At 39.3% G+C, this 22,349-nt stretch overlaps 1 protein-coding gene across 1 annotated transcript in view; it reads right to left on the bottom strand.

Moving 5' to 3' along the window:
- Positions 1-140: 140 nt before the first annotated feature.
- Positions 141-22,349, bottom strand: part of ly75 (lymphocyte antigen 75) — a 32,917-nt gene continuing 10,708 nt past the window's right edge. The window contains 30 exon segments of the mRNA XM_020605463.1: positions 141-1,719; positions 2,649-2,825; positions 3,291-3,407; positions 3,487-3,648; positions 3,811-4,015; positions 4,208-4,431; positions 4,551-4,736; positions 5,172-5,294; positions 5,405-5,569; positions 5,858-6,020; positions 6,117-6,337; positions 8,618-8,747; positions 9,498-9,679; positions 9,884-9,992; positions 10,597-10,733; positions 11,732-11,802; positions 11,922-11,989; positions 14,359-14,528; positions 16,226-16,261; positions 16,570-16,693; positions 17,452-17,523; positions 17,835-17,913; positions 18,209-18,351; positions 18,751-18,950; positions 19,571-19,740; positions 19,899-19,987; positions 20,779-20,886; positions 21,058-21,218; positions 21,581-21,775; positions 22,236-22,347. Of these exon segments, the coding sequence (XP_020461119.1) occupies positions 1,544-1,719; positions 2,649-2,825; positions 3,291-3,407; positions 3,487-3,648; positions 3,811-4,015; positions 4,208-4,431; positions 4,551-4,736; positions 5,172-5,294; positions 5,405-5,569; positions 5,858-6,020; positions 6,117-6,337; positions 8,618-8,747; positions 9,498-9,679; positions 9,884-9,992; positions 10,597-10,733; positions 11,732-11,802; positions 11,922-11,989; positions 14,359-14,528; positions 16,226-16,261; positions 16,570-16,693; positions 17,452-17,523; positions 17,835-17,913; positions 18,209-18,351; positions 18,751-18,950; positions 19,571-19,740; positions 19,899-19,987; positions 20,779-20,886; positions 21,058-21,218; positions 21,581-21,775; positions 22,236-22,347 (4,275 nt within the window). The 3' untranslated portion in view covers positions 141-1,543.

The raw sequence follows: 22,349 nt of genomic DNA, 5'->3' as shown, positions 1-22,349 counted from the left end.
CACACACTGAAGTTGTAGGTCATAACACAAAAAGAGTGAGCTGAAAGACAATGAAATAAGCTTAAGCCTAACTACATATAAAGAAAATGATAGTTTACAATACTATCTTACATAGCACTTATTACAGCCAAGACTGAAGATTGAAGAAGTCTTTGGAGGCAAGACATTTTTATTGAAAGGAAGGTGTACCTTATTGGAGTTGACAGATCTGTTTAGGAGTGGTGGGAAACAGACTTAACATTTGTTTTACAACTCGGTTTAAACGGGTTAACAAGCTGCAGCATGGCGGTTCCACAAACTGAAAGAAAATCTCAGGCTTTGGCATTCAAACAAGTCAGCGGATCTTTGGTTTGTTCTTGTTATAAAACAAACATCACATAATTACAAAGCATGTACAGCAAACACCAGTGCATTCTCAACATCTTTAAAAACCCTTCAAAACTCATTGTGCTTAAGCATTATTGGAACTGTAGCTCCACAACATATTAAAGTGCGTTCTTGCTCAGTAGTTAAGTGCATAGTAAAATCAGATCTACAAAAATTATGAAGCAGGTGTCTGATTCATTTGAACTGTGTCCTACACTTTTAAAGCCAATCAGAATGAAATCTTCAGTTTCCCTCTCCCTCATTGATACGTTGAAAACCAAAACATATTTGTAGGTATTAATGAGTAAACTGAGTCAGTAAATGCATATAAAGCAACCCTATCCAGTGGCTTTAGAACTCCAATTCCTTCTGAAGTAGTGATGTTAAAAGGCACAATCAGTGAGTTTCATCCATGACAAATTTTTCTACAAGGCACAGTCCATCTAAAAAGTTTGCATTTGCTTGACCTGAGCACAATGTCTCAGTTTAGATAGCTTTAATAGTGATTTGCTGAAGTTTGAAAGATATGAACTCATGCCAATAATGTGGAGCTCAGTCCCAAAAAACAATGTACAACTACTTCTATGAGAACTCAACAGCAAGGTTTCTCATAAATACAGTCCAAAAAGAAGAAAGTTTCACTGTATTTCAGGTGAACTGTCTTTGAAAAGTCTATTAATGTACTGATTTCATTCACCATGTGGAAATCAAAGAGTCTGAGGCTGAAAAATGAATTTGGAACCATTTGTATAAATGGTATAGTACATTAAAGCAACTGCACATTTTGTTTCTGGTGGTTTGGAGTCACTCATACATCAGTGCAAATTAACCATTTAAGACTGAATGTAAGTGCAAGACAGATTTTATCAGGTTGCATATTTCTGTATAACAACTAAAAATCTTTTTACAATCTCAAAACCCCCAAAACACATTTAAAAAAACTCTCAACATTCACCAAACAAAATCAGCCAAAGTATTTACATTAGGTATAACCAAGGGATCTAAAGTAACCCAAATTAAGAAACTGAATTTACACGTGGTTCTAGGTTTCTGGCTTGAGCAGGATAAATAAATAATTTAAAAAAGGGGAAGGCTGCACCTGCTCTTTCTGAAAAATACTAAAATGCACACAAGGCATGCACCTCAATACTCCCTGAGGTTGATTCCTTATGCAAGCTCACTCAGCATCTGTTATCATACTAGTGGTGTCTGATTCATCATAGGTCCGCTTGTAGCGAACAGTAGTAGAGAAGTGGGGTCTTTTCCTCTTATAGATGATGAAGGCGACAATTAGAAGGAGAACAAGGAGGACCACGATGAAGAGACCCAGCGCCACATGAGAGCCGGATGACCCTGAGGATGATAAGTAATGTTGGCCAGTCATCACACAGGCAGTTTTACCGAACAAGATCATGCGTGATCGTGTTTGAGTTTATTCGGCTTTTATCCGAGTTAAAATGCTTTGTGTAAGACCAAGTAATATAAAGAATATTTATCTGGGCTATAATATGCAAAACCACTACTGCTGACAAAGTTATTTAACTTTTGAAATGGTGGAAATTAGGTGCTGAGATGAATTTTACAAATAAGCTTGTTTGATCTCTTGCCAAGAGTTAAATGAGAAGACTGATATCACTCTCGCATCTGTACAGTACATATGAAGTTGCAGCCAGCAGTCACTTAGCTTTGCTTTTGTGGACACGGCTAGCCTTGGTTTAAGTCAAAAGGTAACTAAATCCACAGACCAGCACCTTTAAAACAGTAATACTGTATGTGTTAATTAGTATTACTGTTAGTTTAGTCTCCACAAAAACTTGAGTGTAAACCAGACTATTTCTTGGCCATGTTCAACAACGTCCAGTAGTCTCTACTGCTCACATGGCAACTTTTTATCTTCAGACAGACCCAAGCTAGTGGCTTCTGTGAATTTTCAGTCTTTGTGCTAACCAAGTCAAGCTAACCAGCCGAGAGCTCCATCAACATTTTTTAACCTTTATTTATTTCAGGGCAGGTTCACTGATAGGCCGCCTTATTCAGGAACACTCTGATCACATTCGCACGGGGAAGCTGCCCGACACAACCACCATCCTGCCGGTCTGAGAACTGAGCCAGTGACCTTTCAGTCACAAGCTTGCTTCTGTAACTTTAGTCAGCTACTACCCCCCACCCCACTGTACTTTACTGTACTGATATGAGAGTGGTGTCCATCGTGTCAACTACAGTAAAATAAGTGTACACTCCATAATGTTAAACTATTCCTTCTGTGCAGTTGTGATACTCACTTGCTTCAGTTTTGCAGACAACACGGCTGTGGCTAGTCTCGCAGCTGACAACATTCCAGATTCCTTCATCTCCTACCATCATGACGGCACAGAGTGGCTCTGACTGCTGCCCAGTGGCCTCATTCTTCAAGTTAGAATAAACCAGAGCTGAGCCATCGTGCCAGGATATAGGCTTACCTGAGAAGAAGAACGGGGAGATGGGGGGAGGGGGGTTAAGAATGATAATCAGTCTCACAAAACAAATTGCGCCACCAGTGAGACTGAGCCAAACAGTAAAGGAACAGGCATAAACCAAAAGACAATGAAGTGCTACAGACAATGCCTTTCACATCATGCAAAATCATCTGATCCCTTGCAAATATAAAAATGTTGGTTGTGTGGCTTAAAAAAAAAACAACAATCAGTAGAAGATCCCAGTCATGGATACATGCTACTAAAGAACATTTGGTGTTTCAGTCACGAGTTCCCTGAGTCAATCAAGCTAAGATATGTCAGGTATGGTCTGTTGTTTTTTTTTAATTTCTTCCTTTGTTTATGTCATGTAAACATTTTCACTCGGAAATTAATCAACGGACATTTTAATACCCGTTTTACTCAGTTTAAATTAGAACCAACTAACTTGGATTTATCTATGGGGTTTACCTTTAGTGTCGAAGTCCATGCCGAGCCATACACGCCTGGTGATGAGAGGATCATCGGACATGTACTTTAACACAAAATCATTCTCCTCTTTGGTTTTTATGGTCAACATCTGAGCATCTGTCAGGAGAAAGAAAAGAAAACAATTAGGGGACTGTAGTTGCTTCAGATGAATACAACAACAACAACAACAACTCACCCATGCGCTGACACATGCTTTTGGCCTGCTCCATGCTGTAGACTTTGTAGTTGTAGAAGCTCATGTCGAAGGCGTAACAGTGATCCTGATGCTGCACCCACTTGGACACACCGCTGTTCTGAGGGCAGTGATTGGCCTCTGGGGCAGCATGCAGTCTGGCTCCTGATTTAGAACAATACAGAAACAAAATGGGCGATGGCCAAAGCCATTCCAACACAAAGTCATGGGGTAGTTACATCACTTTTACAGAGTAGTACAATTTTGCCATAGGAATTCAGTGATGCTGGGTTTGCCCCCAAAATCCCCAAACCATGGGTGTCTTACTTTGGGAAGTGGTGGTGATGGTGGTAGTGTAGCAGATGGCACCGTCTACTGGCAAATTGCAGTCAGTTCTCACCCAGGCTCCAGCAGGGTTTACAAAAACACAGCTGGCCCGTTTGTTTGAGCTGGAGCCCTCATTTGAGTCAGAGATGGTGTGGTTGTAGTCAAATCTCGTTCCATCAGACCATTCATAGGTTGAACCACTGACCTGCATGGAGAGAGAGAGACTCATGTTGTTAGTCCATCTTGTTAGCAGTGGAAATGAAATGCTGAGCAAAGATGAGAGATGAGTCACCGCCATGTGAAAGAAATCTATGGGATGCAGTCGCAGTGTGTTAATCTCAATTGTAATTAACTTAAAAATATTTGTGATCAGATTTAGGCTAAGCAAAATTCTTACATCCTGATTCGACAGGCCAATCCAGAGCGGGAAGCCGTCTAGCTTGACAATGAGGTTCACATGTGCACTGTGCTGGATGTCATGGACACTTGCCAGGTGGCCTCCACGCTGACCACACTCTTCCAGAGCCTGGTACCAATTCAGCTTTCGGGTCACAAGCTCATAAGTTAAATTGCCATAATGCTGAAAATCCCTGGGTGACTGGCTGTATTCCTGTTTGTTTTCTTGGGAGAGGAGGATTAAAAACATATAAGACATTTCAAGCATGATATATTTTCAGTAATTATAACAACAGTGGCGGAGAGAGAAAAATATATTGTAATGTGAAGTGTGACACACCCACCGTTGTCCAGCTTGCAGGCCACAATAGTGACTTCTTTGAATTCTGGGAATAAATTCTGACTTGGAACGATGAGCCAGGTGCCTTTAATGGTGAGACCAGCCAAAAACGGTCCATTTACACTCGGTCTGCCTTTTGCCCAGTTGGAATACTGGACATTTGTGCCATCATACCACTTCATCTGATTATCTACGGTGTAACAAAATCAATATTAAACCTGGTATAATGACATAAATACACATACACACACACCAAGGATCAATATCAAGGTTGATAAATTGTACGTCTTACTGGAAAAGCCTAAAACACTATAGCAGAAATCCTGCACACTGTCAAACACGTATACAACATTTTGGTTCTCAGTCCTTCATCAGGTAAAAATCCTATAAGCAAACCATACTGGTAACATATATTAACATAGCCTGGATAAACCAACCAGAAGGCTTCAGCAGCATTTCACTGTCAGGACCTGTACTAGTGAAAAAATGTGTCACACCCCTATTTCAATTGAAAAAGGAATCGAAAACACTGACCGTGATGCTTATAGAAGTACCTACATGTAGTGACCAAAGAAAATCTATATTTACTAACTAAAGATTTGTAGTCAAAATAAAAAACACCAACCGTTGTTATCCATGAACATCCCCAGCCATACAAAGTGGACCAGGTTTTGAAACTGTAGGAGCTGCTGCTTGATAAACTCATTCTCCTCTGTATTTCGGATAGTTAGGATGTCTGCCTCTGCATCTGCACAATAAAACCGTTATTAGTAATGTTTGCAACATCAGTCTGTTATAAAAAGGATCATAAGCGAGCCTCCACATAACAACGTGTGCCCAATTGTGTAAAATTCTCACGAAATTTTTTGCAGGTGTCGTGAATCTGTCCCCGGTCAAACTGCTCCCATCTGGTGGAGACCAGCTGGAAGGAGTAACAGTTATTCTTGAAGGGGATCCAGTTTGGACCGTTAATCTTATGGGGGCACTTCACTGCAACATCCTCTGGTGTGGTGATGATCTCTTCTGTAATAAACAAGTTCACCTATTTATTTAGATATTTTCAAAATGTTAATATTGGCAAGCATCCTGATGCATGCCAACACGGCAGGAGGACATTTTAGAAGAGATGAAACAGATAACCAGATAGCAGATAACAGACTCTACATCCTGTTAACATAGAAAATGTGCTAGAAGTGGCAGCTGTTAAAAAATTCCTGAGAGAATTCGCAGAGTGAAGTTCCACAATTTTCCCTATCTAGAAAAAGATTTTCATACACCATCAGTTCCACCACTAGCAGGATCTGCACTCACCATGTGGTTTGTGGCAGATAACGCCTCCTAGCTTGTCCTCACACAAGGTGGCTTTCCAGAAGCCATCAGTGTCCAGGAAGACGCAAGGGCCACTGGTGACTTCAGAAGACCAACGGCTGAACACAGTGTGACTGTGGTCGGTCCAGCGGTAGTGGATCCCATCCTGAACACCCCATGAAAGCCAAGAGAAACACATTCAAAATAATACTGTAGAAATAGAGGATTAAAATAAAAGGCAGCACTTCCTTGGTCTACTTACATCTTCGCTAAAGAGGCCGATCCACATGGGCGTGCGTGCACGGCTCACATGCACAGTGAGGGTGGCCTGGACTAAGGTGTCAGCCACACTTGCCAGGTCCATGCTATTATTTCTGCAGTGCTCTATGGCCTCGAACCAGGTGACATTTTGGACAAGCAGCAGGAAGGTGTGGTTATTGACGTGGAATGGCTCTGTTGGGATGTGGGGCTCCTCTACTTTTTCTGAAATGAGTAAGCTTTGTGTTTAAAGAACATCATCTCATGAAAGCTGTGCTGTTGCTGCAATGCCTCAGTTGCAAAAAGAGGTGGAATTTTTTTTTTTTTTTTTTAAGTATTTATCTCGGCCCTTGATGCCTTTTACTAGAAAGGTCACAGTAGATACAGCTTTATTGCCACCCCTTGATACATAACAGATTTTGGTGATTTTTTATTTGAACAGATGTTAACACAGTTTCTCTTGGAAATGGAAAAAATGCACAATATTTTCTGCAAACAGTGATGCATAGTTACTTCTTATGCCATAAATTGAACAAAAATAAAAAATAAAAACATTATTATGGCATGGTGCAAAAGTTTGGGCACCCTACACAATCAGTACTTAGTAACACCTCCTCTGGCAGATATCACAGCTTGCAAACGCTTTTCATAGCCAGCTAAAAGTCTTTCAATTCTTGTACTTGGGATCTTCTCCCATTCTTCCTTGCAAAAGGCTTCTAGTTCTGTAATATTCTTTGGTCGTCTTGCATGCACAGCTCTTTTAAGATCTACCCACAAATTTTCAATGATGTTTAAATCAGGGGACTGTGATGGCCATTCCAAAACCTTCAGCCTGCGTCTCTTGAGGTATTCCATAGTGGATTTCGAGGTATGTTTAGGATCATTGTCCTGTTGTAGAAGCCATCCTCTTTTCAGCTTCAGCTTTTTTACAGATGGTGTGATGTTTGCTTCCAGAATTTGCTGGTATTTAGTGGAATCCATTCTTCCCTCCACCCGTGCAATGTTTCCTGTGCCACTGGCTGCAACACAACCCCAGAGCATGATAGATCCACCCCCATGCTTAATAGTTGGCAAGGTGTTCTTTTCATGAAATGCTGCTCCTTTTTTTCTCCAAACATGCCTTTGCTGATTGTGTCCAAAGAGTTCTATTTTAACTTCATCAGTCCACAGCACTTGTTTCCAAAACGCATCGGGCTTCTGTAGATGTCCTGTTGCATACTTCAGACGTTGGATTTTATGATGGGGACGCAGATAAGGTTTTCTTCTGCTGACTCTTCCATGAAGGCCTTGTCTGTGCAAGCATCGCTGCACAGTGGAACGGTGCACCACCACTCCTGAGTCTGCTAAATCTTCCTGCAGGTTTTTTGCAGTCAAATGGGGGTTTTGATTTGTCTTTCTGACCAGCATACGAGCAGTTCTGTCCGAGAGTTTTCTTGGTCTTCCAGATCTCATCTTGACCTCCACAGTTCCCCTGATCTGCCATCTCTTAATTACATTTCTTACTGTGGAAACTGCAAGCTGACAACGCTTTGCTATCTTCTTGTAGCCTTCTCCTGCATTGTGGGCGTCAATAACTTTCATTTTCAGGGTCTTACACAGCTGCTTAGAGGAACCCATGGTTGCTGGGTGTCCACAAGTGTGTGCACAAGGTTTGAAGAGTCAAAGTATTTGTACAGCTTTGAAATTGGCATTTACCAATGACAGCTGTTGCTGTGCATCAGATCTAACGAGCTGATTAAGGTCTGATACCTTGTGAGAGACTTTGAGACTCTGGAACTCTTAGGGTGCCCAAACTTTTGCACCATGCCATAATAATGTTTTTATTTTTTATTTTTGTTCAATTTATGGCATAAGAAGTAACTATGCATCACTGTTTGCTGAAAATATTGTGCATTTTTTCCATTTCCAAGAGAAACTGTGTTAACATCTGTTCAAATAAAAAAATCACCAAAATCTGTTATTTATCAAGGGGTGCCTAAACTTTTGCATAAGACTGTAGAAAAAAAAGAGGAAAATGTGTGAGAGAGACAGAGATGGGAAACAACATGCAACAAAGACCCTTGCCAGATTTGAATTGTGCACATTGCAGTTGCTACTGTATGTGGCACCTCAACCATGAGATCTCTCCCTAAAAGAGGTTGAGGTTGAAGCCACTTATTATGTACCAATCTTTACCATAACAGACATCAACTTAATAAAATATACTTGATAAAACAGGACAGTGACCTTTGACCACCAAAATCTAATCGGTTCATCCTTGAGTCCCAGTGGACGTTTGTGCCAAATTGAAAGAAAGTTTCTTGAGGCGTTCCTGAGATAGCGTGTTAACAAGAATGGGCAGGATGGACAACCCAAAAACATAATGCTTCAAGCTACAGCTGTATCACAGAGGCGCACAAAATGCTACGAGGAACTGGAGCATGCCTGACTAAGTAACCTGACTGTCAGTTCTGCAGTAAAATCTGGATAATAAAGTTGTATTAAGTGCAGGAAATGGTGGTTTACCTGCATAGTGTTGACAAATGCCCACATTTTGATATTGTGTGCAGGAAGAATAGTCCCAGGTACCCAGCATGGCAGAGTTAGGGTTATTGATCAAAAACACACACAAATTAAAACTCTCTGGATCCAAGGGCTATCAAAAACAGAGGGAGAGAAAAAAATACAAACAACAATTACACCGTGCATTTCAATGTAATTAAGCCACTTTTGATATTTAAAAATAGGTTGTTTCTTCCAGTTTGTTATTCTGTGAGATATGATTATAATGGTGATAGGAAGATAAATTAGTGGCATTTTGTATTTTGGAGGGGTGGGGGGTGTTTGGTTTTTGTTTGCGATGTGTTTTTATGAATGTAATAACTGTTTTTGTTCTGTTTTGTCAAAATAAAAGGGAAAAAAAAAGCCTCTTTTCAGTTTGAAACGTTCCTTTACCATGAGCTACCACGGTCCAGTGCCAACAGTAAAGAACATATTTTATCAATGTGCATCTCTGAGGAACACTGTCAGATAGTAAAAAAGCAGAACCAAAAATACTGTCCTTTTTATTCCATTCTTCTTCCTTGTTAAAACGTGGAGCCTACATTACTAGATACAACTCAACTGCTGCCAATTTATTCTGTGTTATGGGAGCAGCAGCTAATGAAGCCTCTAGTCTACTTCAAGCAGAGATAAGGGGTGGATCACAAAGGTCTGATAGTCTCCCTTCTTTCTTTCAACTTTCAGATCTGTCAACTTTCTTTCAAACTTTTTTCATTTCCAAGCTTGCAATCCTCAGCTACAACCGATGCAGACTCTAGTGACATAACTTGCAGCATTTTTATCTCTGGTATGGAAAATGGGTGGTGTTCCCTTTAATACAGAATTGAAGGTAAGTAGAACTTACATTGATAGTTATAGCCTTGTGCATGTGCAGAAGCAGGGGATTAAAGTTCAGGTAGTCAACTGGAGACTTGTCCGCCCATTCAGGGTCATTGTCCGCCCATTCAGGGTCATTGCGTCTGAACTTCAGACCGATCCATATCTTTTCCTTATTTGTCATTCTTGGCAAAAGGGTGGTGATGAAGTCTGAAACATACACACATAGAAAGCAACCATTTTTTGTGTTCAATGGAACGTGGATTTTGATTCAGAAGAATAACTATTTCTTATGTCACCGGTTCAAATATGAATTTTATCAAACATAGGAAAACAAGGTACTTGGTGTATTTCGCATTATGACAGGCATATTGACCATGTTTATCACAGAACCAGAACAAGTGTGATCCTTACCTTGCTCCACCTGATCTAATATAGACACCAGGGATCCCCCCATGGACATGCATTCCTCATTGGCAGACTTTAATTTCACAGGCTTCCTGCTCCCCATCAGTGTGTAGCACTGACAAAAAAAGTCAATATGTTATTGTGATATACTGGACACTATATTGCTATAACTGGATGTCTGATTGCTTTTTGTGTGTGTCCTGTTGTTAAATACTCTACGCTGCCATTTTGAAGGCTCTTATAAAGATAACTGATCTCAAGTGACTTAATGGTTGAATAAAGGTTTAATAATATTACATACAGAGAGATGTATAGTGGGCTAATACCACACAAAGATATTTTGAATAAAATCTTTGCGTCCATCTTCTTTAAGTGCACATGATCACAGAGTCACCCAAGCAGTAAGAAAATGACTTTACAAAGAAGCCCTAACTCTTTAATAATGTCTGGTTAACACAGAAAAGGATGTTTTTATTTTTACATTAAAATCTAATGTCTCCACATGTATTTTTGTTTTAATAACAGTTATATATCTTCTATATATATATATATATATATCTTATATATCATCTTCTTTCCTTAGCTCTACTCTCTCTCGGCTTCAACAGCAATTCTGTCTGACACAATCATTCAAGGGTTGCAAGAGACAGACCACAGAAAGTGAAGTTAAGCAATTTTAAGTGTCATGCAGTGTCTAAAATGTAGATGAAAGAGCAGACCTTATTTCTGAAAGACAGCGAGCCATTTCCACAGGGCAGTCCTCCAGGTCGAGGCTCCAGAGGGCTTTTCTCCACTGATGTGATGTTGTGTCTTTCGCACACAAAGGACAACCGCTGTTGGCAGCTGCCTCTATTGTCTAAAAGTGAAAAATATAATGGTACATTTTCATGTTACTAAAAAAGACTGTAAGCATCCCAGTTATGAATCAAATCAAGTAATGTGTATCGGAGCCTTTTGGTCTCTGAAACAAATTCTAATGTTACCTTACTGTTTTATGCTGCTCTGGACAATTTCCCAAGACATTTAAAATGTTGCTACTCTTGCCTTTTGCAATTGTTTTCTAGTTACATTGTTTCAAACTAATATCACGTAAATATTAGAAGTTACTCCAAAATAAAATAAAATAAAAAAAGGAGGGTGGAATTTTTAACCACAGTTATGTAAATTTCAGCTTTAAAACCTTGGTTATACAGAAACTAAAATCAAACAATGATTTCCCTCTACTCACAGTTAATTTTTGTCAATTTGTCTGTGCCATAGACCTCATTGCTCTTCAAAACAATTAAACACACATCAGGGAAACACACCACTGCACTTAGTCACATATTTCCTCATTAAGAAACATAAGACCCTAAAAAGAAGATCCAGAGATCTCGCACATGGGCCCTCGATTCTTACTTACTTCGGATGCTATCAAACATTATGGCCATTCGGGGTCTGGTGTTTCGTAATGAGGAAACATCAACATATGTTTCCCTGATGGGTTTAATTGTTTCTGAACAACAATGAAGGTCTAGGGCCCTGATGAATAAGATAATCCAGGACTAACAGTCATTAACAGTGATTAGGAGGTGGTTGGTTTGAGTCTCTGTAACTGTTAATATAGAAAATGTCTGGCCTTATCCTTTAAGGGTTAGGCAAGTAGTGGTTATGGTTAAGGTTAGGGGAAGTTTCAATGTCAAGTTCCCATCTGGACAAAAACAAACGTGTGTGTGTATACTGTATATATGCATGGAACGTAATGCAGCCTCTCATTCACATGGCTGTTTTTCTTCTGCTGACTGAGGTAAAAGTTGCTTTCTGTCTGATAAATTTAATCCTAAACTGCGTGGAAACACTATGCCGTTTACTCACCTGGAAAGATGACTTCAGGAGTGATGGAGGTGCATCTGCCCAGGAAAGCATAAAAGTACATCTCGGTATTCCTAAAACATACATTTTCTCAGTCAACATCAACATTCCATTTTACCACATACAGTATATCTTCTAGACTGTGTTTGAACAACATGAACAGTATACTGCACGTGTGACTGCAGTGGCTTACGTCATAGGAAATATCCGCCCAGGCTCTTGCAAGTTGACCCACCAGTTTTGCTTAGAAGAATTTGATATCTGTACAAAACATGCAAACTTATGTAACACATAATAAAATAATTATATCATCAACTTTATTCCCAGCTCTGACTTGGTCCATGAAGTTGGACAAGCAGTTGTCAGAAGACAGAACAATGAAAACTGATGCAGCAGACTCAGATGAGCTGCATTTCACATTTTTCAAAAAATTTGATAGTGAGAAGTATGCTTTTAGGCTTTGACACTAATGTTTGTATAGTTAATTTATTTAGTTCCACTTTCCAGTGTGTATTCTACAGCATTATATATTTTCTTTTCTACCGTTTGACTGCTTCCAGCTGTATTCTCACAAATCACTGTCACTTCCCATGACCAGAACATTGTGGAAAGAACGACCTCACACTTAAGGGTCTACAAATCAACTAGAGAGGCCAATAGGGAGACAACTATATAAACAGGGCAAACTGCAAAGTGAGAGGGAAAATAAGACCAAATTGCATTTAGTTATCCCTTCTGGTAATCTAAAATAATGTCAAAGGGTTTTTAATAACTAGCTAATAGTTTTGTATTGTTAAAATGAAGAAAAAAGGCCTTTGGGTAAATATCAGAAATGCACATTTTGGTCTCAGCCAGATGGAGGTGTCTGTGTCAATGTTAAACGTACGCTGTTGCTACAAGTCATGGGCACAGAGTGTGTTGTTAGCAATGATTTTGAGGAGTAATAGCCACACCAGGATCACCAGGGGAGCCAGCAAACTTACATTAGCAGTGCCCTTCTCCCTGGTGAATGTTTTTTGGGTCACTCATTCCACAGGCTATGGTGCTGGACTAGATATGTGTTCATGTTTTTTTTTTTTTTTTAATGAGACAGAGACTTTAGGGAAGCTAATGTGGGTTGTTAGTCAGTGTCTGTGGCTCATATTATGTAGCAGGCTGCTGTCTGACTCAGTGTGACCATCTGCTCTGCCTATGAGACAACTCTGATGTTACTGTTTATGCAAGGTTTTATTGGCTGTTTCAACATACGGTCTCCATCTACATAGACATATACTGGAACAATATTCTGCTGAATTAATGCCATCATGAAACAAAAAATACCAGATATAAATTTCTCCTTCTTCCCTTATAGGTTCAGATTTTTTTTTCCTCAAAAGAGAACATTGATGTCTATGGCAGCTGGACTTTGTTTTACCTCTTTCTTTCTTAATTTCACAGGCACTTCTAAAGTGAATTTTGCTAAACCCTACCACTATACAGCAGCTGTCCAATCTTAGCATAGCAGCTGTAGCCAGGCATGACAAGCTTCGAATTTCTACTGTACCCAAGCCGTAGGCTGAGACATACCGGACTGGGATAAGAACAATATTCAATATACAGCGTAAATGGTCCAAAGGGTGGAAAGTCATGTCTGCTTTAGGCCTTACAACACCAAAAACACACAAGCTGATGTGCAAGGAATGAAATAAACCACAGTATTGGTATCTCTACTCAATTAGAAGCTGCATATATTACTAGTGTATGTCTAATTAACACGTTGTTGCTCAACTTTTAGTAGAATAACATGTACAGTCATGGCACCTCTGCATTTCTGTCAGATAACTACTTCTCTCAGAAAATTTTTTCAATCACAAATTCTTTTGTATTCTCATGTTTATTTGCTTTGATGGTATTGGAACAACAAAAAAATCAGAGGGGGAAAAAAAAAAGCCTAATCTGATCTATTCCACACAGAACTCCAAAAATGGACTGGACAGAATTATTGACGCCTTTTCAAAATCATCAGAAATAGTTGTATTTTAAGCACGCAATGCTCCTTTAATTTGGAATGAAACTCACCTTTAGCAATCAACAGCTGCTGGCAATCTAGAAATCACTCTTGCAACCAGTTAAAATGGAGAAAAGTTGACTCAACCTTTGTGTCAAGGCTTCTACAGCAGGACCATGACCCAAAGCAGACTTCAAAAGGACCCAGAAATGGTTTCAGACAATGAGCTGAAGAGTTCTGAAGTGACAAGCAATGAGTCCAGATCCAAATCCCCCAGAGCACTGGGGAGAGATCTCAAAAGAGCAGGTTGAAGGAACCCTTCAAATTTAAGAGACCTGGAGCAGCTGGCAAAAGAAGAGTGGTCCAAAATTCCAGTAGATAGGTGTAAGAAACTCAGTGAAGCAATTGATTTCAGGGTTGTACCACCAAATATTAAGTTGAGGGTGTCAAAAATTCTGTCCAGTGCATTTTTGGAGTTCTGTGTGGAATGTTTTTCTCAGCTTTTTTATGTTGTTCCAATGCAACCCAAAGAAATAAACATGAGAATACCCAAGCATTTGTGACTGCAACAATTTTCTGAAGAGAAGTGGTGCGTTTAATGGCATGATTGCATGGCTACTTACATCCTCTTTACATCACTTACAGTTTTTATTTGCTGGTGGATCTTTGTGGCAGCAGTGGAACTGAGCGGTGTAGCCAGTTTGCTACCTTCTGCATTGCAAAAAAGCATTGCCTCCTCAAAAGCTAGTTTAGGCTCCTTAACAAACCAGAACTCTGCTCCATCTACAAAGACAGATGTCTCATGGTGCCCACCTGAAAGACATAACAGTCAAGATCAGAGAACAGGAACAGTTACACATCTTAGACGGTAACAGCTGACATGCAGACTTACACATAAACTATTTTATCACAGGGTTTCTGCATGGTTCACCAAGTTAGTTTTAAGACTCATTACAGTTTTTCCTCAGTTGCTTCCGTACATTTCTCAGATCAGTAATGAAATTCTCAAAAGTACTTGCTCAACCTCCATCCAGTCACTTAGTATTACTGTATATGGTTCACTCTTTAACAGTCTGACCTCTCAAAACAACCAGCCATTAGTTTGTTGCAGTTGTTATTACATGCAAAATGGATGAACTAGTTGTCTTTAGCATCTGTCACGTATTTTTCTATACAGCTCTATTAGACTTTTTTAGTCTGAATTGATGAGTGGCTCTCAGATGAATTATGACTTTCACTAATGAAGGGGGATGTGTGAAGTGTTAGATCAACCAATGATCATCCAGCTTCTACTGTACAATAGCTCATGAACCTTCAATTGACCAGCATATATAAGCAGAGCACAACACAGTGTTACAATTTCTAACAAGGGAAGAACAAGGGAATTAACAAAATCAGCTGTCAGGAAGAAGAAGAGAAGGGCTGTGTGGTGGAAGAGTAGGGAGACAAAATAGAGGAAGGTGGATAAGAGACCAAGGACATAAACATGTTCCCAATGAAATCAGGCCACACTTGTGGACCATGTTGTCAATCGTGGCCTTACAATGGCCGAGGCTGGTCAAAGGAAACTGAATGTTGGGAGAACATCTGTTCTGTTTAGGGGGTGCTTCCTCCGTTTACATTTCTAATGTTGTATTTTGTTTTCCTTTGTGCTGTGAAGTACAGTAAACCACTTTCTTTTCTGTACCACAATGACAATGATAAACTTTGTACTGTTGAAACTGATATATGCCATACAGAACAAGTGCAGCCTTGTGTATGTCATCAAAACCTGAGCCATAGTTTACATATGAAAATGCTTCCCGTTACATTGTTACATTGACAACATGACTAAACATTCTGACCGCCATGTTTGTATACACTGACACAAGGACTTGTCATTCTGATGGCAATGACATTTTCACTGACTTAAGTATTTACGTTTGAGAGAGAAACTAAGGATTTTGAGCAAGTGATGAGCTTTTGTGGGCAATCCATTGTGCATTGCTGTTTGTGCAAAATGTTGCCAGGAATGCACTTACTTGTCTGCAAATATCAAGGATGATTCCAGAAATATACCAAAGTGACTGAGAAAAACTGTAAGACCTAAATACATTAGTGAATACCATCCAACGTTGATGCTCTTATGATGAACTTATTAAAACATAAAACCTTTATTTGTTAATTTAGCTGTTGTTAAAAAATCGATGCATTATGAGTTGATGAGCTTGCTAGTTACCTTCTCCAAACAGTCAACAAATAGTTCTGTCCATGGCAGACATAAAAAAAAAAAACATTCATGACCTTCATAAATTAAACATTTTAACACATTTTAATACCCTCTAAGGTCTTTTTAGAGTACTATATTCAATACTTTTTAAGACCTGCAGATACCCTGTATTATCAGACTGAGAAAAACCTAAGATGGATCAAAGGCATTCTGGCCAGTGAGAGACACAAATTATAGTGTAAACTCAAACTGAAAGATAATACAATTTTAAAGACAGATTCTAGAAAGATTTGGTTGTTACCAGGGTTGTACCAGTCTGGGGTCTTCGGTGTCCTTCCTGTTGAAGCATCAACAATAAATAAATAAGAAAACAAATAAAGCTTTGGAAGCAGAATGTAACCAAAACTTTATAACAAGCTCATCTTGCATTTTAGTAGATTTATATATAAGCCCACAAGGCTTTGAAAACACGTGTGGAGAAATCTTTTTATTTACTTTATTGCCGTGTTATATAAAATTATACAAATACCTCAACTGTTGTGAGGCCACAAAATTCTAGTGACATTACAAATGTCAGCTCTTCACAGACAAAAAAAACAATGTTTACTTTATGTCTACAGCTAGTGCTTTCACGTGTGGTCTTACCGCGGGGTATTTGACAGACCCACTCTAGCCTGGCGCCACAGTGAAACGGTGTGGCGTAGAAAGGTGTGGGTGGCGTGTTGTGGAACAGAAACACGAGCAGGTGTTTGAAGGTGCTCTTGATTGTCTAATGAGGACAAAGTGTTTAAACATATTATTGTAAAGAAACAAGGAACAAGTTTCATAGCTGTGGCACTACAGTTCTTGTTGCTCTCTCCAGTTCAGTGATAGTTTACCTGACTGTCTGACAATACAGTCACTAACTGACGCGCCCTAAACGAGAGCGAAGGTCAGGTTCTGGCCGGCAAAGCAACATTCTTGTTAAATGTGGCGAAAACAGAAAGAATCAGCTGACACACCTTTCTCAAATAAACAAACAACAAGAAATGATCGCCATTGCTGGCTACAACCCCCGAAAGGCTCTAAATCTGAGAGGCTAATAACATCATTCAGACAGTTTAACAAATGACAGTATACTCATAATGAGAAAAACTAAGCAGGAGCGTGTTTTGCTCTGGTTGGCTGATTTTTTTTCTGTGATTTTGTTTCTAGACAGCACATAGGACACGTTATCATCACAGGGGCAGATTTCATGAGTGGCTCTTCTCATGACTCCCACAAACAGATGACCAAATGGCATTGATTCACACAGCAATCTGTACAGTATGGATAACCAGATCTTACAAACACTGAAATGAAAAATTTAAATGTTGAAAAATATGCATAAAGAAGAGCAAAGGAAAAGATAAGAAACTATAGATTAAATAATAATAATATATACAATATTTGAATAAAACAGGTAATGGAAATAGAGAATAAATGCCGATCAAATGTTTATTTCTCTCTTAAAGTCTCCGTTTACTAGTATAAATCTACTCAGCCCACCTTGAATGCAGTGCAGTCCCGATTGTATGCATCATCCTCATTGAAACCATGGTGTAAAACATCCATAGATACCTGTTGCAGACACAAGCAATAAACCGATTTCACACTCAGAAATAAATGCAGCACAGCTTAATACATCTATCAAAAACAGATATGTTGCGTTTGAGAGAAATAAAAGTGCAACTTCAGGGTCGTACGCTAGGAAACAGTAAATTTAAAAAGTTTCTTCAGTATTAGCAAAATGTGAACTGATGAAAGAGCATTTCTTGAAATGCACCGAATGCTCCACTGCCAAAAATAACATCTTAAGATGTATGATGTTTGTCTTCTCACAATGTGTTAAAGATGGGTTGTAATACTATACTGTACTATGCTACACTCACAGGTCGGCCATCGCTCCACTGCCAGGTGCGATCTAATGGGTTTCGTTTGTTCAGTCCAACCCAGAAGTACCGATTGTCACTGTAACAAGAACAGCAGAGCAAACCACCATCATTCATGACAATTAATTAATATTATTTCAAAGAAAAACCTAACAAAAACAATCACCTTAAAGCTAAAATATGTAACATTTTTGAATCATTTTTTTGTGGAAATGTGCTCCAAAACATATTTCAATACTTAAAATGAAGTCCACCTCTAAGCGAAACATTCTGTGTATAAAGATCAAAGTGATATTTTATTTTGTTTATGTTACAGTGTAATAAAAATAAATGACGACAAAAGAAAAATGTAAACAGTGTGCATGTGTATATACCTGATGGATCCTCTCATGATGTTATTCAGGGTTTTCATCTCATCAGTACTGGTGAAACTAGGCAGGTTGGCTCCCAGAGCCTGACAGAACCTCTCAGCTTCCTCCCACGAGCGCTTCCTGCTCAGCCTCTCCTCATGAAACACCTGGCAAGGTGAAACAGTAAGTCACAAGAGCTACTAAAGCAGTACCAATAAACTACCAGGCCAGAGCAGACTGTAAAGAAAGCTAGTTCGGATGTACTTCAGAAACAAGCAACAATCTATTCAATAAGAAAGCCATGGGAAAAACACATGAGAGATCATCATTTTGACTGGCCCAGAGGCAGCTTCAGTGATAGATATTTAATATTTACTTTATACAAGATACCTCCATTCCTATTTAGTTCTTTTTATATGCAAGCAGTAACCTTTACATGTAAGATCAATGCATTTCCCTTTTAACTCCTGCTATAACCATTATGACCTTTTCCAAACAAGTATCACTCTAAAGGTGGAAAAACGTCTATATGACAGGTGTTCAAAGACACACACACACACACCTACCTTGTAGCAGTATTTGCTGTCCTTTTGAGACATCCATCCATCAGGGCAGGTTGCGTTGGGGTTCGGCTCTGGTTCTGGGGGTGGAGGTGGACTCAGGTCTCTTCTACAAATTGTGCCGGCCTTAAAAAATGTACAGTTCTTCACCTCCCACTTGCCCAGGGGTTTTGTGGTGGAAATTACTGCACAACCTCCTGGATGATCTGATATACACATGCAGATCAAATACAAATAAGTTAAATCCACAGTGTGAAATTTATAATAGCTGAATTGTATTTAAACAATGAGTCTGACTTCTAACTGAAAAACCACAGTTTTTGAAGTTTTTCTTAACTCAGTATAAAAATATGGGCCTGTTGTCCTGGTATACAAACCATGATGCCAAAAAACATTTGCATACTAAAGCTGCAGTGATCAATCAATTAATTAATTATTGACAAAAAAAAAAAACAATCAAAAATCAAAAAAGTCATTATTTGTCATTACAAAATTCTTTAGTTTCAGCTTAAGGATATCTGAAGATGCCACCATAGGCTTTTGGAAATTGGGCTTTATTAATTGAGAAAATAATCAACAGATTAATTGAAAATACAGCACATTTATTCTGTTATCTAGTGTTAGCCAGTGTGTTAATTAGTTTGCTGAAGCAGTTTGTTGTGATAGTGGGTTCCAGTCCTGATATCATCACTGTTGTGTGGCTCTACATACACTGGGCATTTTGACGATGTATACTCACACACGACAACGGTATTAAATGCAGACATAGCAGAATTATTACAAAGGTAGACCTTAGGAGCAATAATAACAGATGTTTTATACTAACCTGGTTGAAACTGACCCCAGTTGGTGTATGTAACCATACCTGGGGACCCATCCTGGCTCACCCACTGGTACTCTCCTGTGTTCTTAATGTCCTGCAGCCCTATCCAAAAATACTGAGGGTTTATGCTGAACTTCTCTCCAAGCAGACGGCTGATAAAGGCCTGCTCAAACCTGGAAACAACAGTCAAAAATCACTGACCTTTTCCTGCCCAAACACAGAAAGAACTGATGGACATGTTTAAGATAGATGAGTTATAGTATGGTTTAAAGTTGGAAACAGATATCTCCTTCTGAAATGGTACCAGAAAGCATTCTGAACAAACTCCTACCTGTTTCTTATAGTGATGTTGCAGCGTTCTGTGAAGGACACTTGTTTGGTGTTAACTTGATAACAAGAGTTGCCGTGTCTCCTCCAACCCTGGGGTGGGGGAAGGGAAGACAATTGACAGCAGTGAGCTTTTTAAGTTACTTTTAAATTACAAGTAAACATGGCCCAATTTGTCACACTCATGTATAATGCTAGTTTTGATACATATGCGGTCCTCTGCTATGGGAACAGTTACATCAGTATTATTTTTTCCCCCAATATCTTAGGACCTTCTCAGACATGCACTAGAACCCTTAAATTATGTAGACATTACCCAGGGGGGAGCTGTATGTGAGAATGCAAATGTCCAAATCAGATGACCCGGACCTTAATCAGAGTTTACTCTGCCAGCTCCTTAGTACAAAGTCCACTCAAGGCACAAATGGGCTGGAGCGAGGCCATGTGAGAATACAGCATTTTATAATCTGGATTATTCACATGGAGCTAGTGGGGGTATTAATGACATTCTATCATGTGAGACTGGGAGCTGGTTCCACAGGAAAGGTGGTTAGCTAAAGGCTGAGCCTCCCATTCTACTTCTGTGGACTCTAGGAACCACAAGTAAACCTGCACTGTTGAGATGTTAAGGTAATATGAGGTCTTTAAGATGTGATGGAGCTTTGTCATAAAGGGCTTTGTATGTTAGGAAAAGGATTTTAAACATAGACCATAAATAAAATGATCACAGCTTTCCAAAAAGAAATAACTGAGCAGTATTATTTGCAATGCCTCTAACTGCTGAGTCTGGACCAAAATGACATTATGGCTAATCATATTTAAAAGCTAATGTGAAGCACAGGCAGGCTTTGCAAGCACCACTGGGTCACACAGACAATACTTACATCTTCAAAGCGACATCCTGCAAGTGTTACCGATTCCCTGACTTCCCCATTCTTCTGACACATAAAAGGTAGCCTCTGTGAGCAGTCCCCAACCCTCCAACCATGAGACTGTGGTGAACAGACGCAGGTTTGATTTTGCAGGCCTCAAATAAACAAACTTCTTAAGAAGAACACAAGACTGGACACACAAATACTCCACATAACAAAGAAGCAATAGGTGTGGTTGCACAAAAATAAATGCTGTCACCCCCACATGAACACACACACACACACACACACCTCTCCAGAGTAGAACACACAGCTGGTATTCTCAGTGGGCTGAACTGGTTGATTTGAGCCCCAGTAGGTGAAGGTGACTGGTGCCTCATCAATCCACTTAAAGACAGTGAGGTTAGTGCTGCTACCTTTCAGTCCTATCCACACATCCAGTAACTTGTTATCTGATGAGTGTAACACATAAGAAAAATCACTTTGTTTAATCATTTAAAATCAAACTGAAACAGTCAAGGCGTGGGTTTGGAGAGAGACAATGATTTAATTAAATTCTCATTTCAAACTCTTTTTTTTTTATAATGATAGTAAAAGAAATAAGGCAGTAAAATGTAAAATACTTGTTTCATGACTCAGACTCTGGATGATTACTTTATCTCTGCCTTAAATCTCAAAAGAACAGCAAAATTCTTAAAAGAAGCCAGGCCACATAAAAACAACTGATAAATTTGCTTTAGCAGATATTTCACTTGTTCCGAGAAAATTATCAAATTAACTTACCAAGTAAAATAATATAACAAAAAGAATTTACCTGCATGGAAATTTGTACTGATCATCTCTTTGCTGTCAATGGAGTGAAAGCTTGCCAGAGAGCCTCCCTGTGTTTTGTTACAGTACTGCTGGGCATCTAGAAAGCTGAGAGGCTTGTCCTTCTCTAACTTGTAACACCAGCCTTTCCATGGAACCCAACTGTCCACACACACTGTTTCATTATATTCAAAAGAGTCTGAAGAGAGGGAGCAAGACAAATGGAAGCTGTGAAGGGAATTCACATCAGCATGATCTACATTCTAAATCCCAAAACCACAAATTTGACTAAACAGGCTTTATAATGTGCACATTTAACACCATCTATCCTTAAACCATTAATCTGAATATGGAAAACCCCTTTAATAGGGTGGAAAAGGGAGAAACAACAGTGGAGGAATCTCACTTCCAGAACATGCAAACATGCAATAGTTGCTAAATGTGCACAAAGGAGACAAAGAACAACTAAAACTCCAAAAAAAAAGAGCTAAACTACAAACAGCAGTAATGCGCCTAACAGATTGGTGCCAACTTTTGTGTCCACCAGTGTCTAAATACAACCTGACATAGCTGCTAGCATGACTGTAGACTCTTGGTTTTATTTAAATATGACTCAGTACAACTATAGATGCAGATGGCGAGGGCAGCAGCTCACCTACCTGTGGTTGTTACGTGAGAGGAATTGAAGCTCTTCTTGCAGATGTATGGCAGCTGTATATTGCATGATTCAGATTCAAAGTTCTTTTTGGAATTCAGGACGCCACAGTCTGACT

The sequence above is a fragment of the Monopterus albus genome, unplaced genomic scaffold, assembly GCF_001952655.1.
Source record: "Monopterus albus unplaced genomic scaffold, M_albus_1.0 scaffold4.1, whole genome shotgun sequence".
NCBI classification, from domain to species: Eukaryota; Metazoa; Chordata; class Actinopteri; order Synbranchiformes; family Synbranchidae; genus Monopterus; species Monopterus albus.
Note: the sequence above shows the minus strand (reverse complement) of the source record. Positions and strands in the feature narration are given on the sequence as shown.